The sequence below is a fragment of the Delphinapterus leucas genome, chromosome 19 (assembly GCF_059928025.1).
Source record: "Delphinapterus leucas isolate spDelLeu-1000000601 "Yukka" chromosome 19, BTC_Dleu_Yukka2, whole genome shotgun sequence".
Classification (NCBI taxonomy): domain Eukaryota; kingdom Metazoa; phylum Chordata; class Mammalia; order Artiodactyla; family Monodontidae; genus Delphinapterus; species Delphinapterus leucas.
Window position 1 is genome coordinate 17,086,621 of NC_143147.1, and position 17,214 is coordinate 17,103,834.

General features: G+C 37.9%; 1 protein-coding gene across 2 annotated transcripts in view; it reads left to right on the plus strand.

Annotated features, from left to right (window-relative positions):
* RABEP1 (rabaptin, RAB GTPase binding effector protein 1) overlaps positions 1-17,214 on the plus strand; it is a 98,028-nt gene that overhangs the window by 70,086 nt on the left and 10,728 nt on the right. For both annotated transcript variants that reach the window (XM_022596082.2, XM_022596080.2), the window contains 5 exons: positions 2,738-3,205; positions 4,461-4,565; positions 6,366-6,482; positions 11,843-11,941; positions 15,565-15,705. In XM_022596082.2, coding sequence (XP_022451790.1) covers positions 2,738-3,205; positions 4,461-4,565; positions 6,366-6,482; positions 11,843-11,941; positions 15,565-15,705 — 930 coding nt within the window. The remainder of the gene's footprint in view (positions 1-2,737; positions 3,206-4,460; positions 4,566-6,365; positions 6,483-11,842; positions 11,942-15,564; positions 15,706-17,214) is intronic.

Here is a 17,214-nt window from a genome sequence, read left to right on the forward strand (position 1 = left end):
GAAAGTCATACAAAATAAAAATAACTAATAAATTCTACTAGCCAGAGATACCACCACTAACATTTTGGTATGTACCTCTCCTTTCCCTCTTTTTCCATTTCCAAAGGTAACATATGTGTGTTTCTATTTGTACTTTTTAAACATAATACAGATTGTAACTGTACATGATGTTTTATGTACATTTTTTTCCCCACTTAAATCTGTCTTTAAAGGTTTTGGCACATCAGTAAGTGTTTTCCCCCACAATGATATTTAATGACTAACAGTATTTCAGCATGTAAATGTACCATAAAATTCCTTAGTCTCCTGCAAATTGATTTGTGCCCAGGTTTTAATTTATAAAGGTGACCAAGTGGTGACATAGAGAGGTTAATGCCATTGAACAAAAAGTTTAATGTTACAGTCCCTCTAGCAATGAGAGTCATGGTACACTGTGCAGAGTCACATGGAGAAGCACCAGAGTTGGTCATGAAGTAAAAGCAGGAGCAAGGGGAAAGCATGGACCATAGCCATTATTGGGAGTTTTGAGGGAAAGGTAGGGCAGGGTAAATAGCATAGGACTGGCTAGTTTGAATAAATCCAGTGGGCTTTGGGGCATAGAGTCTATCTTCAGTTTTCTGGTACCTGGCCCTGGGTTGATTTAGAGCAGGGGAAATACTGGCTTGGTGTGTAAGAGTTAGATAAAGGAGTTGGTTGGGAGTATCGACTTGAGATTGGCTGATTTAGATGTGAAAGACATATTCATAGGTAAGTTGTTTATTATTTCTAGGAATTAGCTAGTTTGGAAGAGGCAGTCTCTCCTCAGCCAGCAGGGCCTTCAAAAGGTCAAAAATATCATAAAATATAGAAAATAAGCATGATTAACACACTAACAGATAGTCAGTTTTTCACTAGTAAAACAATTTTCATTATTAGTAATGCCATAATGCTATTATATGTAATTCTTCTTTGTATAAAAGTCATGGACTTATCTGATTACTCCCTTCATGTAAGTTCTTGGGAAGAGAACTGCTGAGTTTAAGAGCATAAGCAAACATATTGTTGAATCATCTTTCAGAAACAGTGTAACAGTTTACATACCCCTACAAGTATATGTTCCTTATAAGTATGGTTATCAGCATGGTAGTCTGGTGTTTTTTAAATGGCCCTCACAACTTTCTTGCCCCTATCCCCTTCCTTCTTTGGTGTCACAGTAGCATTGTGTTAATATATGATAGCATTAGATGTCGTGTTCCTTTATAAGCTAACAGAATGCTCTCTCTCCAATTTTTATTAGGGTGCTTATTTGGGACCTTTGCCATAGCTAGCTCAGTATATACTAGATTTGTGTTCCTCAGCCATCGGAATTTCACAGATTAAAAAACCTTAAAAAAACTTTAAAAAGAAGTAAATGGAGGAATTAACATAAAAGTTGTCAACTTTTTATTATACCAAGTAAGGATATTTTTAAAACACTGAAAAATAATCTGTATTTTAGTCTTTTCCAGTTCATAAAAAGAAGGGCATTTAACAACAAAACGTAGAAAGGATAGTATCTTAAAATAAAAGCCAGTTCTTTAAATTGAATAAATTTAGTTTCAAGAAAAACTTGCTACATTTTCCTTGCTTTCTGATTTTCCTACAAACTGTGCTAGAATGGTACTGGTGTGCTTTTTTGACTTTGGGAGTGTGCTGCACCACATAAAAAAAAAATTGAAATGGAATTCACATAACAAAAAATTAACCATTTAAAATGTGCAATTCAATGGCCTTTAGTACATTTACAATGTTGTGCAACCATTACCTGTCTAGTTTCAGAAGATTGTCATTGCCCCCAAAAGAGACGAGACCCCTTATATCACTAAGGAGTCACTCCCTACTCTCCTTTCCCTTTAACCTCTGGCAATCACTAATTTGTTTTTGGTCCCTGTGGATTTACTTATTCTGGATATTTCATAGAGATGGAATCGTACAGTGTGTGACCGTTTGCGTCTGGCTTCTTTCACTTGATGCAGCCTTATTTAACATGTTGATTACACCTTGCTTGAAACTTAGTTTCTAGCGTACAACGTTATCCTCATTTCCCTTCTGTTCTGGGTACTCCTTCCTCTGTCCGTCCCCAAAATGGACAAAATTGATGTTTCTCAGGGCCTTGCCCTTGGCTTTCTTCATATCCTACAGACTCATCCTAAGTGTTCTGATTTGCTGCCGTGGCTTTAATTATTACTGTATAGTGGTTACTCCCAAGTCTCTATCTAAAGACTTCTTTGTCCCTCTATTGGGTGGACGTCTCTACTTGGATATACAGCAGGCACCTCGTGTTCCATATACCCAATACTGAATTTCAGGAGACCTTCCCTGATTTTTATGTCTGGGCTGAATTCCTCTCCTTGAGCTCCCAGAGCATTCAGTACATAGCTGTAGTCTGTCATTTTATTGAATATGATATTCTCATAGCCTGTTTACTTGGTTCACTTGTTTATTTTTTTCATGAAACTAAGCATTTTTTTTTTTTTTTTTTTTTGTTTTTGAAACTAAGCATTTTGAAAGAGATTGTTCACATTTGTATCCTGAGTGCTTGGTTTAGTGCCCAGGATATAGAAGACACTCAATAAATGTTTGTTCAATGAATATATGAAGGCAGCACACTAAAGATTGTCATGTGTAACGTGTGGCAAAATACTTTATAAAATATGGTAGTTTTTCTCTTTGAAAATATCAGGAATTGTCTAACTGGCAATGTATTTTCACATTTCAGGAGCATTTAGATAGCACCCATGGTTCAGTCCATTCTTTAGATGCAGACTTACTGTTGCCATCCGGGGATCCATTCAGTAAATCAGACAATGACATGTTTAAAGATGGACTCAGGAGAGCACAGTCTACAGACAGCTTGGGAACCTCAGGCTCACTGCAATCCAAAGCTTTAGGCTATAACTACAAAGCAAAATCTGCTGGGAACCTGGACGAATCAGATTTTGGACCGTTAGTAGGAGCAGATTCGGTGACTGAGAACTTTGATACCGCCTCCCTTGGGTCACTGCAAATGCCAAGTGGGTTTATGTTAACCAAAGATCAGGAAAGAGCAATCAAGGCGATGACACCAGAACAAGAAGAAACAGCATCCCTCCTGTCTAGTGTCACACAGGGTATGGAAAGTGCTTATGTGTCTCCCAGTGGTTACCGCTTAGTCAGTGAGACAGAATGGAATCTCCTGCAGAAAGAGGTGAGTTATCTTCCTGGCTTCTCCTCTGCTCACTTTGAGGGATACTGGGTAGCTCTGGATTTATTGTTCATTCAAGAGATGGTCCCTGGAGTCAATGCTCGCACTTGTTGCCAGCAAATGAGTGTTAACCTATATTGTCTGACCCTTATCATTGTCTGCTTTGGCTGTTCCTGGTGATTATGACAGAGAAGGGAACTGACTAGCTGATTGTGTTAAGTGTGAACTTCTCCACCTGAAGTCACATCTCTTAAGTTGGAGCGATCTGCTTGAATAGCATAGCTAACTTTGTGTAGCCCGAATTTGGTTTCCTTGCAGTTTTCTATAATCTCAGTGTATTCCAAGATGCATATTCTTTCATCTTTCCTTGAGGTCTAAAGTACAAATACTTTTCAGCAGTTGATGCTTAGAATGAGTTTAAGAAGGGGGTGGAAAATATGGGAGAGAAGGGAAGGCAACCTTTAATGAGGTTAATTTTCCCCCTAATAATATTTGCAAACTCAGAAGTAGGATTAGGAGATAAAAACTTAAATATGTATTTGCATAGTGCTTTACAGATTACAAAGCTTTTTCACAGACCTTTTCTCTTTGAGCTTCTTGATAATAATGAGACAATCAGGGCATGATTTTCTCCAACTTATCTGGCTCAGAAAGGTCAAATGAGTTGCTCAAGTTTCCCCTTCGACTTAGTAGCAAAACCTGGGTTAGGATACAGGTTTCATGACTTCCAGTGCTTTCTTTTACTCAGGGCTACTTCTCTTTAAAGAAGCTGTTGATTAGCAAGTGGTACAGCTTATTAAGCCTGAAAGAAACTGTTCTCCTTGGTCTCATGCAGAACGTTTGGGAAGGTGCTATTTAATTGTTTCATACCTCCTTTGTGCTTGGAGCTGGTGAAATGGTTAATTTGCACTCCACCCTTCCCCATCCCCTCCCTTGTTGGGTAGTATTGATTTAAATTGTGAGTGCCATGGTGTAGTACCTTTTGCTTTCCTTGTGTTTCCCTCAAATGCGGTGTTTTGTGGCCCTTAGCCTCTTGATGATAAAGTTGTGTCCCTTGTTTTCCTGTCATACTTATATTGGACTTATGATTTTTTAGAATCCAGCTCTCTATTGTAACTACTTGCCATAAGTCCCTGAATAAATTGTTTACTCCATTTTCTACTTTGAGTAACATAGGTAAGACTGCACGTGTTCCTCAAGTATGTGATGTAGACTTGTTTTGTTCTGCCTGATAAGAGGTAATTTTGGTGCCCTTCAGGTACATAATGCTGGAAATAAACTTGGTAGACGTTGTGATATGTGTTCCAATTATGAAAAACAGTTACAAGGAATTCAGATTCAAGAGGCTGAAACAAGAGACCAGGTGAGTTTCTTTTGGGGTGTGCGAAATTGGTGAGCTGTTGTAGTTTTCATTGGAGGTGTTGAATTAATTGCCCTTCACCCCTCCCAATTTGCTTTATGAAGTATATTCATCTTGTTAAGTCTGAAATAATCTGGTACGTGCAACGTCAGTTACATTTCCAGTGGGAGCACACTATAGAATTTTTGCTTTTGTGTGTCTTTGCTTCATTAGCTTGCCCAATACCACACAGGTCAGCTCAGCTGGCATATCTCCTCTCCCAACCTGTTCCTTCTGCCCAAGGCCTAGAAGTGTTATTGTCAGGAATGCGTGCACATGGAAAGTGCTTTATGATACAGAGATTTAGGGAGATAAGGGGTTGGGTTGACTGTTGCTTCTAATTGGGTAAAACTTAATTGGATATTACATTAATCAGTATTTGTACTCTTCATTGCTTATTGCCTAATTCTTGTCATAAATTTGTTGAAGTAAGTTTAATTTGCAGGGTCACAGAAATTAAGATTTGGTAGATTAGGTATGCTGAAACTGACAAGTACCTTTCCAAATACAGTGCCTAATAATGGGTTCCCTGCTAACATTTAGGAAATGATGTAGAACTTCATGAGAGTAAACTTGTGAAAGTATATGTAAGGAAAAAATAACTTTTTTCTTATATTTCCAAATTGTTCTTTGGTTATTATGGAGAGTGTTACCCTAGTCTTCAAAATAAGCTTAAGCAGGTTAGAATAATGGTTTAATTAATTTTCAGATGCCTTTGGCATTAATTTTCTCCATATATGCTTTATTTTTTAGATGGCTTAGACGTAAATTTCTAAAGCTGTTTGTGAAGCCTCTATATCAGTAGTTGGTCTCTGATAGTGTGGTATAGGAATATGGGGTATCTTGGATTCCATAGTCGTGTCAATAGACATTTTACTCTTGCTTCATCTGTGCAGGCACTTCGCTGGGTTCTGAGTATTCAGATACAGAGAGAACACCGTACTGCCCATAGGGAGCTTTCAGTGTTGCAATCCAAGCCATCAGTTCAATATGGTTTGTTCCTGTACATGTACAAGTAGAACTAGAGGATGAGCAGAGGCATCTAAATTAACTATGGGCTGTTAACTAGGGAAGGTAACAGTTCAGCTAAGTTTGTTTTAGAGCTAGAGTAAAAATTAATTAGGAAAAGAAGTGGAGAAAGGGTGTTCAAGGAGAGGAAATGTATACAGAGGAACAGTTATGAAGGAAAATTGTGTGTTCTAGGAAGTATGAATAGTTTATGTGGCTGGGCATAAGGGGGGGTTGTGTGTGAGAGAGAGAGAAGGAGAGAGTGGAGAGAGAGTGGGGGGAAAATAGTGGGAGAGGAAGCTACAAAGGGAAGGCCATGATGAGATCATGGAGGGAGGGGTGTGATGACTGAAGGGATTTAAATTTTACCCTGAAGACTTTGGGAGGCATTTAAGGATTTTAAGTAGGGAAATAATATGATTTGACTTTCATTTTAGAAATATTTATTGTGTTAGAGTGGATTATAGATTGGCAGCAGAAGATAGAGTCAGGGAGGCCAGTGCCCTAGCCTAGAAGACCCAGGAGGAAAAGCAGATATTTTCAGATGAGATAATGGACATTGAAAATGTTTTGTTAACTGTAAAGCACAGTATAGTTGTCGAATGAGGTAATTCATCCCAATTTTTTCCCAAATTGACAAATTTGTTTCTCAGGAAAAAAGATTAGGTTTAAAAAAATTTTCTGGAGGTAGGGATTTTTTTTTAAATTTATGAAAATTCTGGTACTTCCTTCTAATTGACGTTTAAAATTGCATAGGTGAAAAAGCTACAGGTGATGCTAAGGCAAGCAAATGACCAGTTAGAGAAGACAATGAGAGATAAGCAGGAGCTGGAAGACTTCATAAAGCAGAGCACTGAAGATTCAAGTCACCAGGTAAGTGAGGGTTTTAGAATGTGGCCCCTGGGAGATGACTGAGTTGTTTAAATAAAAGCGTTTTGAAAACCTAGTAAGGTTTCTTTCTTGCCCTGAAGATCTGGCAGTTCTGTTTTCCCTCAGATAAGAATATCTCAAACTGATCTTTCTCTGGTGTCTGTTTTACAGATTTAAGGAAAGTAACTTTTGCAATAACTCGTTAGTAAATATCAGGAGGCTCTGGTTCTCTTTTCCCCTTTGATTTTTATTAGGTTTTTCTGCTGCACAAGAAACCTGCTGACAAGAAAGATGCTAGTTATCTTCTTTTTGACTTTTTGAAAAATACCATGCATAGGAAAAAACGTGACCGTATACAGATGTACCAAACACATCTGAACTAACATCTGTGTAACCACCAAGATCGAGTAATAGAAAATTAGCTAGTACCCCAGAAGCCCTCACTTTCCCCCTCCACTCACTACTTCCTCCCTAGAGGTAATTACAGTCCTAACGTCGAACACCATTAGATTAGCTTTGTCTGCTTTCTTATTTTAACAAATGAATCATATAGTCCGAATTCAATGAATGACACAGTCATTCATTGTGTTTGTCTTCCTCCATTCAACATTGTGAGGTTCCTACTCACAAATGTGTGTGGTAGTTGTTATTTTCATTGTTGTATACTCATACCATTGTATGGATATAATTTATCCATCTTAATGTTATGAGCATTTGGGTTGTTTCCAGTTGTGGGATATTATGAATAACTCTACTTTGAAATTTCTGTATAGGGCTTGTTGCACATGTTGCTGCTGGGTATGTGCTTAGGAGTGGAATGCCTGGGTCAAAATGTTCAAAATGTATGTCAACTTTTGGAGATAATAGTGCCAGAAAGTGGTTGTATGAATTTATACTCTCCCCAGCAATGTATGAGAAGAATTCCTGTGGGTCCGCAGTCTCGACAGACTTCATTTTGTGTTATTTTAATTATAGCCATTTTGGTGGGTGTGTAATGGCATTTCATGGTGGCTTAGTTTGTATTTCTCTTACGACCATTGAGGTTATTTAGCATTTTTCATGTCTGTTAGCCATTGGGATATCATTGTGTGTATGTGTGTGTGTGTGTGTGTGTGTGTGTGCTTGTTTGTGTGTTTGAAATTACTTTTCAAGTCTTATGCTTGATATTTTATTGGGTTGTCTTTTTTTTTTCCCACTTACTTTTCTGATAGGAGTTCTTTATATAATCTTATTAGAGCCTTTTGGTGATGTGTCCCAAATGTCTTCTACTCAGTACCTTAGATTTTCATTATTTTAATGGTGTCTTTTGATGAACAGAAGTTCTTAATTTTAATGTAGTCAAATTTATTGATCTTTTCTTTATGATGAGTGATTTTTATCCTTGTTTTTAGAAGAATATTTTCTTACCCTGGGGTTATATGAAGATATTTTCATGTATTTTGTAGAAGCTTCATTGTTTATAGCCACTCACATTTATATCTAAAATCCATCTAGAACTGACTTTTATGTATAAGCTGTAGATATGGGTAAATTTTTATTTTATTTTTTCATATGGAGAGTCAGCTCCTGTACCATTTAGTGAAAAGGTCACCTTTTTCTCACTGCTCTGCAAGATCATCTTTGTTAACTATCAAGTGAATGTACATGTGTGGGTCAGTTTGAGGACTCTTTTATTTGATTAGTCTATTTGCCTATTTTTGTGCCAGATTCTGTGCTGTAATTTATAGTAAATTTTTCATTTGTTTCTTTAAATGAAACATAAAGTTAGAAACTTTACAGTTTAGAAACATATAGTTTCTAAAAACTATAAAAGTTTTTCTCTGCTGAGAACTATGTTTTCATTCGTTTCAACAGTATTTACCTTTACACCAGGCAGCATAGTTACAATAGCTACTTTAAAGTCTTTGGTAAGTCCAACCTAGGTCATCATGGGGTTGGCATGTGTTGATTTTCTTTCCTCTTGAGAATTGGCCACATTTTCCTGATTCTTTCTATGTCAAGTACTTTTAGATTGATCTTGGAGATTATGAATATTTTATTGTGAGACTCTCAGTTCTGTTACCCTGATTAGGTTCGTTCATAAGTTCTGTCTTGCCTTCTGTAGTGGTAGTTCTAATGTCAGTTCATTTTTAAAAGCCTTTGCAGTGCTCCTTTGGATGTGTCCATGTATGTATATAGCTCAGGGGTCAGTGTGAGACTTGTGCTGGTTCATGCACAGAATTAGGGGATCCTTTTTCTAGCTCTTTTCTCTCAGTACCACTCTACTCGTCAGCTCATGGGGACCCTGTCGTGGCCCTGTGATCAGAAAAACAGTTGTTTGTCCTGTGCTGCTGCATCTGTTGTGGCTTCACAACTGGGGCAGCTCTCAGATTCATGCTGGCAGAAAATAGGAAAAAAAACCCCAAATAAGTAGTAAACTGCAGTATGAATTGTTTCTTCCCGTTTTGATTTCCCTCCCTAAACTGTCTGCTTTTGCTTATGTTTTAGAGTCCTCAGGTAGTTGCTTTTTGTATTTTTTCCAGAGATTTTAGTTGTAATAAGGGGAGAGAATGGCCTTGGTGGGCTTAGTCCATCTTGGACAGTGCCAAAAGTCTCCGTTCTCTCATATTTTTGTTTATTAGACATATCTTTTTCTTTCCACCTTCATTCAAAAAGGATACTCTGTGGTCAGGTATAGAATTCTGAGTATTTATGATATTTTCTTTCAGCACTTTGAAGTTCTTATTCCATTGCTTCTGGCTTCCATGTTTCTGATGAGAAGTCAGCTGTAAGTCTTATTGTTGTTCCTTTGAAGGTGAAATGTTATTTTTTCCGTGGCTGTTGTAAAGATGTTCGTTTTGGCTTTTGTTATTAACAGTTTTACTGTGCTATATACCTAGGTGCGTCTTTCTTTATATTTCTGCTGTTTGGAGTTCACAGGGTTTCTTGGATCTCCGAGTTAATGTCTTATATCGTGATTGGAATATTCTCAGCCATATGTCTCTTTAAAAATTTGTTTTGAGATAAACACAAAGTGCATAAATCTCAAGTGTACAATTTGGTGAATTTTAATGTGTGAAAAATTTTACTAGGGTAATAAATCATCATCTGCATCAAGATACTGAACATTTGTGATACGCTCACGCTCTTTACTAATAAGTAAACACCCCACCTGCCTGTCCTTAGAGGTAGCCCGTATTCCAGCTGTTCACACTATGTTTTAGAATTGCTTGTTGCTGGACTTCATATAAATGGAATCATATAGTATGTAGCCTTTTGCATCTGGTCTGTTGGGTCATTATGTCTGTGAGACTTATCCATATTGTTCTGTGTCTCAGTAGTTAGATTTTAATGCTGTGTATATTCTATAACATGAGTATACCATAATTCATTTATCCATTCTACAGTTGAGAGATATTTGGATTGTGTCTGGTTTTTGGATATTGTGAATGAATACATTTTTTAACATTCTTGTACATGTCTTTTAGTGGACATGTGGACTTATTTCTCTCGAGTATACATAGTAGTGAAATTACGGAATTTTTGAGTTTTTGCACAGGTATATTTTTAGCTCTACCAGCTATTTCCATTGGCTGTTACTTCTTCAAATATTTGTATATGTTAGATGTTCGCATTGCATCTGCATGGCTTCTTTAATCTCTCTTCTGTATTTCCCTATCTTCATATCACTAATTTTCTCTTCAAATAGGTCTAATCTGTTAAACTCATCCATTGTATTTTTAATTTGGATAATTGATTTTTTTAGTTTATTTCCATTTGGTTATTTTTCATCGTTTCCATTTCTCTGGTGGTTCTAAATTTCTGAACAGATCAAATACAGTTATTTTAAAGTCTGCTTCTAATAACATATCTGGATTCATTGTAGCTCTCTTTTTGTTATCTGTTTTGTTTTTTATCATTTCCTTTTGTTTTTTTATCATAGTCTTTTATTTATTTTTAATTAATTTTTGGCTGTGTTGGGTCTTCGTTGCTGGGCACGGGCTTTCTCTAGTTGCAGCAGGTGGGGGCTACTCTTTGTTGTGGTGCGCAGGCTTCTCATTGCGGTGGCTTCTTGTTGTGGAGCACGGGCTACAGTAGTGTGGCTTGCAGGCTCTAGAGCACACGCTCAGTAATTGTGGCACATGAGCTTAGTTGCTTCGCGGCATGTGGGACCTTCCCAGACCAGGGCTCAAACCTGTGTCCCCTGCATTGGCAGGTGGCTTCTTAAACACTGCGCCACCAGGGAAGTCCCTATCATAGTCTTTCCTTGTGCATTCTTAACTTGAGGTACTAGACATTATATGTGAAAATTGTTGAAATAAAGCCATTTTTCTTATGAGAGGCAGGCAACTAGTTGTACTAACAATCCTGGATCACCTTAATTCATTTATGGGAATTGAGATTATATGAAGCTGTGAAGGTTGGATTATTTTAACTTCTTCCCTTACTATAGGGTGTGTCCCTTTGGAGACCCAGTCCAAAGTGCAGGGTGTTTACCAGGGATCCCTTTGTGTATTGGGTCTTGGACTCTTAACTTTTGCCACCCTGTGCTGGGGTTTTCAGACGCTCTGCTCAGCTTCTCAGTGCTGCCTCTGCTTCTTTTGGAGTTGGCACATGCTTCTGGAGAAGAGCTGTTCCAGATGCTGCACCCAGTTCTCCATGTGTCTTCATTCTGGTCCTTGGCTCTGTGATTCTTTTTTGCCTTGTTCTCCCATGCCTTCATGTAGGTATCTTTCATATTTTTGTCTGGTTTTCTTAATTGGCAGGAAGGTTGGTTCACATCACCTATTCTGCCACTACTGGAAACAAAATTCTGACAATAATCATTTTTTAAATGTCTAAACAAATTTATTTTGATTTATTTTATAACTCTTATGTATGAGTCATCAACTTTCACATAAACCCCTCGTCAGGAACACTAAAACTAATTCAAGAGAGTTTATCATGTGTCTTTTGCTCTTAAGTAAACCACCTTAGAATACTGCAGCTAGTTCAGGGAAGATTCATTTATCCTTTAAACTGGGGTTTTTTTGTGGACAGAGTTTCAAAATTTTTATTGATTTTAATTAGCTCCTTTAAGAATAATATTTATAACTGTGTCACATGGATTAGTATCTATGTCTAGAGACGCATATAATGCTGTTGTTCATGTATGGCAGCGTATGACCCCTGGGGACTTTGGGTACTGCTTTGTGTCATCTGAAAGGCTGAGGCTTTGTACACAGTAGATGCACACATATCTGTTGAATGATAGATGAGTGGGGTTTGATGAACTAATAAAATCAGTTCCGGACATTAAATAAGCAGGAGACGGAAGAGTTAGTTTCAGAATAACCGGATTCCTAACTAAATTCTCTGTGTATGAATTTTTTTTTTCTTTCAAGATCTCTGCACTTGTCCTAAGAGCCCAAGCATCTGAGATCTTACTTGAAGAGTTACAACAGGGGTTTTCCCAGGCAAAGAGGGATGTTCAGGAACAGATGGTAAGTTAACATTTAAATAAACATTAACTATGTTAAATATATTCTATCTTGAAATAATCTTTGATGTGACTTTATCTTCCTGGCCAAAGTGGTTACCATTATGTTCTCCAGAGCCTATAGAATGTTAGTAATGGACAAGATTATGTAAAGACATTATTCTCTTTTTAAACCTACCTCTTGACCAAAAAAAGGATCACCTTTAACTTAATTTTTCTTTGATTTGAGAAACCTCAATAAAATAAACTATGGATCAGCATTTAATTTTTAGCTCTAAATACAAGCTAAAAGTTGAAATCTCTCAAAGCCGTAGGAGGTACAGCTTTTGAGCAGTCACTGTGCTTTTCCTGGACAGCTAATATATTTAAAACAACCTCAGTAATTTCATAGGGTTTATGATAAAACATGTACCATAACTGCTGTGGCACTGGAAAACTTCCAGAAGGCTGTCAATTTTGAGAGGAATAGGAACAGAGAGCTTCTTAATAAGAGCTGTCTGGAACCTCTGCAGAATTGTTCTCCAGCTTTGGGCCTCTTCCTCAGCTGTCAGGCTCCACTTGCCTTGCTCTTCCTTTTTCTCAAAGTTGGAACCCTGCATCTGATGGCCCTTCATAAACTATAGCAGAGTTGGTCCTGCTGGGGTGATCCTACAGAGTTGCCTCTTGTCCAGCTCTTGCAGGGTTGACAGAAAAACAAACTCCAAGTTGTATGGTAATGGTTTGTTTTTGATTGGCATTGGGTCAGTATCTGAATGGCCTTTGAGCTGATCCCTAAATACTAGCCCTGGTCTATTGAGAAACATCTCACTCTAATCAATGACCAGAGAGAGTTTCATATCTTTTCATTAATTAGAGAATATGAAATCATAATTGTTGATCTCAAGGACACTGTTAAATGCTGACAAAGTTTCATAGTGTTTAGCCTCCTTACAATCCCCGTCCCCTCTCATCTTCCTTCTCATCTTTTAAAACTCACCTGCTTTTGCAAACATTTTTCAAGTTGATTCCACTTAAAATGAACATATTGCAGGTGACATTGAAGAATTGTTGAAATTAAGGTTGAGGCCTTGTGAACTTTAATATCTTACCATTTTCTTGAAATTAAGGTTGAGGTCTTGTGAACTTTAATATCTTACCATTTTCTTGAAATTACCTTTAAATGTTCTTACACTGAGAAAGATAAACTCAATTTCTTAGGCCCCTTCAAAGAAGAGTAGCTATGGTAGTGGCTGGGATCTGAATATTTCCCCCGAACTATTTATTTTGAAAAATTTCAAACTTAGAGTTGTTTATGGAGTGAACATTCATAAAATCTTCACTTAGGTTTTGCCACATTTTTACTGCTTGCAATTGTTTCTCAGTCTCTCTCTTTCATATATGTGTATGTTATATTACATATGTATTTGTTTATTTTTCTGAGCCATTTGGAAATAAGTTGTAGACATAATGACACTCCTAAATATTTCAGTATGTATGTCCTAACAACAAAGAAGTTTTTCTGCATAATCACAATACTGTTATTATATGCTTAAAATGTAACCATTGACCCTGAAAGTCCTTGATTGCTTTTTAGTGGAGGTTTTACTTTTTGATCAAGGAACTAGTCAAGGATCACGTATTGTATTTTGTTGTCATGTCACTTTTAGTCTCCTTTAATCTAGAACAGTCACCCACTTTTTGTTTTTGGCTTTTATGACATTAACATTTTTGAAGCGTCCAGGCCATTTGCCTTGTAGAATGCATTTGTCTGATTATTTCCACATGGTTCAAGTTAGACATTTTGGCAAGAATACTACATGGATGAAATGATTCAATGCAAAGTTCATAACAAGAGGCATGTTATGATGGGTGGTTCCATTGTTGGTGATGTTAAGTTTGATCACTTGGTTAAGGCGATCACAGTCGTTTTAGAATGACTACATTAATATTGCTGCCAACAGCAAACTTACTAAGTGAAGTTCAGCATTTCTTTGTTGGCCCTCCATATCCACGGTTTCCACATCTGTGGATACAGAGGGCTGACTGGAAGTGACTTGAGCATCTCAGTTTTTGGTATGGGAGTGTGTCTTGGAACCAGTCCTCTGCGGATACCAAGAGACACCTGTAGTTCTTTTTACCCTTAGAATGTTATGCCAGGTAAAGGTTTACAGTCTGGGTGCTGTGTTCAAAATTTACTTGAAATGATTTTTCTCTCTGTGGTTGTGTTATCAATTTGATACAAATAGAAACAAATGGAGCTATGTATTACATTTTTGGATTTTCTTCTTTTTTGATTGACTTTTTTGTTTTTTGAACGTGCAACATTGTTCATGAGTCAGAACTATAAAAGTATATAGACACTCAGAAGTTTCAATTCCATTCCCTGTCCCTTTCACCCTGTTCCCACCAACTCCTGTACATGATCATTTAAATTTATTTTTGGTTTATCCTTGTTTTTCTCTTTACAAAAATAAACAAATATAAACATATTCTTCTTTCCCTTCTTTTATATCCAAAACGTAGTGGGATGCTAATATTTTGTTGTAAATGGGTTGAAAGTGAGCATAAAGCAACAATTGATTCTGGTCTGAAATAAATAAGAGCCAGTAGAATTAACCAAAACTTACGCATGACCTTGCCTGCCTACCAGCAGTCTATTTGTCCTTCAGGATGCAGCAGTCACCTTTTGTGGGAAATGTTCTTGAACCCTCTCCACTAATTAGGTACCCTTTGTCCTTTTATCACTGCTGTACCCATTGTCTGTTACAGCACTCGTAGTATGGTTGGGTAATTTTTGGTTTACTTATCTTTCCCTCCACTGTACCATGTGCTTCTCTAGGGCAAAGTCTATCTTTTATCCCTGTATTCTCCATGGGCAGCAAATCGCCTAGTGTAGAGTAGTAGCTGCTGAACAAATGTTGGATGTGGAGTAATCTACACTTATGTATATGTTCAATGGTTAGTAGTAAAAATTAGCAGAAATACTTTTGCAGAATTTTATCTTATACTCAAATTAGCTGGACTTTTATATTGATATAAATTCATATGAAATACCTAAAATTGTTGTAACCATCAGCAAGTGGAAGAAGGAACGTGTTCCATTTTAAGAATGAGCCACTCAAATCTCCTGCATTTCCTAAGCATAAAACCTCTTGATGGCGTCTAATATTTGGGGTCCTTGGGCCATTCATAGTGATCCTGAGCTTGAACATATGTATATGTAATGAAAGATGAAGATACTGCTTTTTGTTTATCCCTGCCTCCTGTGGAACGCATGCTGTGAGGAAATGGGAGTTGTCTTGGAGTACACACTGTTTTTGATATAAGTCTTGATTACGTCCACCTCTTCCATTGAGCTAGAGATGCGGGTCCTAGGGATATGGGGGAAGAAATTCATCACTTTTAAGCTGTTGGTAGAAACAGTGGAGAATAAGCTCAGATACTTGCTTCATTTCCTGTCCCCCTGAATATATGTAAGGGCTGTAAACCAATAAATCTCTGAGCTGCTTTTTTTAAGTCTTACAGAGCTTTATCATGTACTGTCCATCCTCAGCCCTTATTTCATTTGGCCTTTGTTTTTCTCTGGTGCAGTTATCAGCAGATAGGATTTACCTTTCTGGCTGTGATTAGTATCTTTTTCTATTTTAGGCAGTGCTGATGCAGTCACGGGAACAGGTTTCAGAAGAGCTGGTGAGGTTACAGAAAGACAATGACAGTCTTCAGGGAAAGCATAGCTTGCATGTGTCATTACAACAAGCAGAAGACTTCATTCTCCCAGACACTATAGAGGTAACTTATTTTCTGTAAGATCAAAAATGTAAACAAGTACATTTTCTGAAATGGCTACAAATTCTTTTTTAAAAAGTCTACAAATAACAAATGCTGGAGAGGGTGTGGAGAAAAGGGAACCCTCCTACATTGTTGGGAATGTAAGTTGGTGCAGTCACTATGGAAAACAATATGGAGGTTCCCCAGAAAACTAAATAGAGTTGCCTTATGATCCAGCAGTCCCACTCCTGGGCATATATCCAGACAAAACTATAATTCAGAAAGATACATGCACCCCTATGTTCATAGCAGCACTATTCATAATAGCCAAGACATGGAGACAACCCAGATGTCCCTCAGCCGATGATTGGGGGCTTCTCTGGTGGTGCAGTGGTAAGAATCCGCCTGCCAATGCAGGGAACGTGAGTTCAATCCCCAGTCTGGGAAAACCTGCATGCCGTGGACCACCTAAGCCCATGTGCCACAACTACTGAGCCTGCGTGCCACAACTACTGAAGCCTGTGCACCACAACTACTGAAGCCCGCGTGCCTAAAGCCCGTGCTCCACAACAAGAGAAGCCACCGCAATGAGAAGACCACGCACCACGACGAAGAGTAGCCCCCACTCACCACAACTAGAGAAAGCCTGTGTGCAGCAACGAAGACCCAATGCAGCCCCGCCCCCCAAAAAAGATGAATGGATAAAGAAGGTGTGGTACATAATATACAATGGAATACTACTCAGCCATAAAAAAGAACAAAATAATGCCATTTGCAGCAACATGGATGCAACTAGAGATTATCATACTCAGTGAAGTTAAGTCAGAAAGAGAAATTCCGTATGATATCACTTATATATGGAATCTAAATATGACACAAATTTATGAAACAGACTCACAGACATAGGGAACAGAATTGTGGTTGCCAAGGGGGAGGGAGGGTGGCGGAGGGATGGACTGGGAGTTTGGGGTTAGTAGATGCAAACTATTGCATATAGAATGGATAAACAACAAGGACCTACTGTATAGCACAGGGAACTATATTCAGTATCTTGAGATTAACCATAATGGAAAAGAATGTATGTTTATGTATGTATCACTGAGTCACTTTGCTGTACAGCATATATTAACACAATATTGTAAATCAGCTATACTTCAGTTTGAGTGAAGTAAGTCAGAAAGAGAAAAACAAATACTGTATGCTAACGCATATATATGGAATCCAAAAAAATGGTACTGATGAACCTAGTGGCAGGGCAGGAATAAAGACACAGATGTAGAGAACGGACTTGAGGACACGGTGGGAAGGGGAAGCTGGGACAAAGTGAGAGATTAGCACTGACATATATACACTACCAAATGTAAAATGGATGGCTAGTGGGAAGCATAAGGAGATCAGCTCCATGCTTTGTGACGACCTAGAGGGGTGGGATAGGGAGGGTGGGAGGGAGGCTCAGGAGGGTGGGGATATGGGAATATATGTATATACATAGAGCTGACTTCACTTTGTTGTATAGCAGAAACTAACACA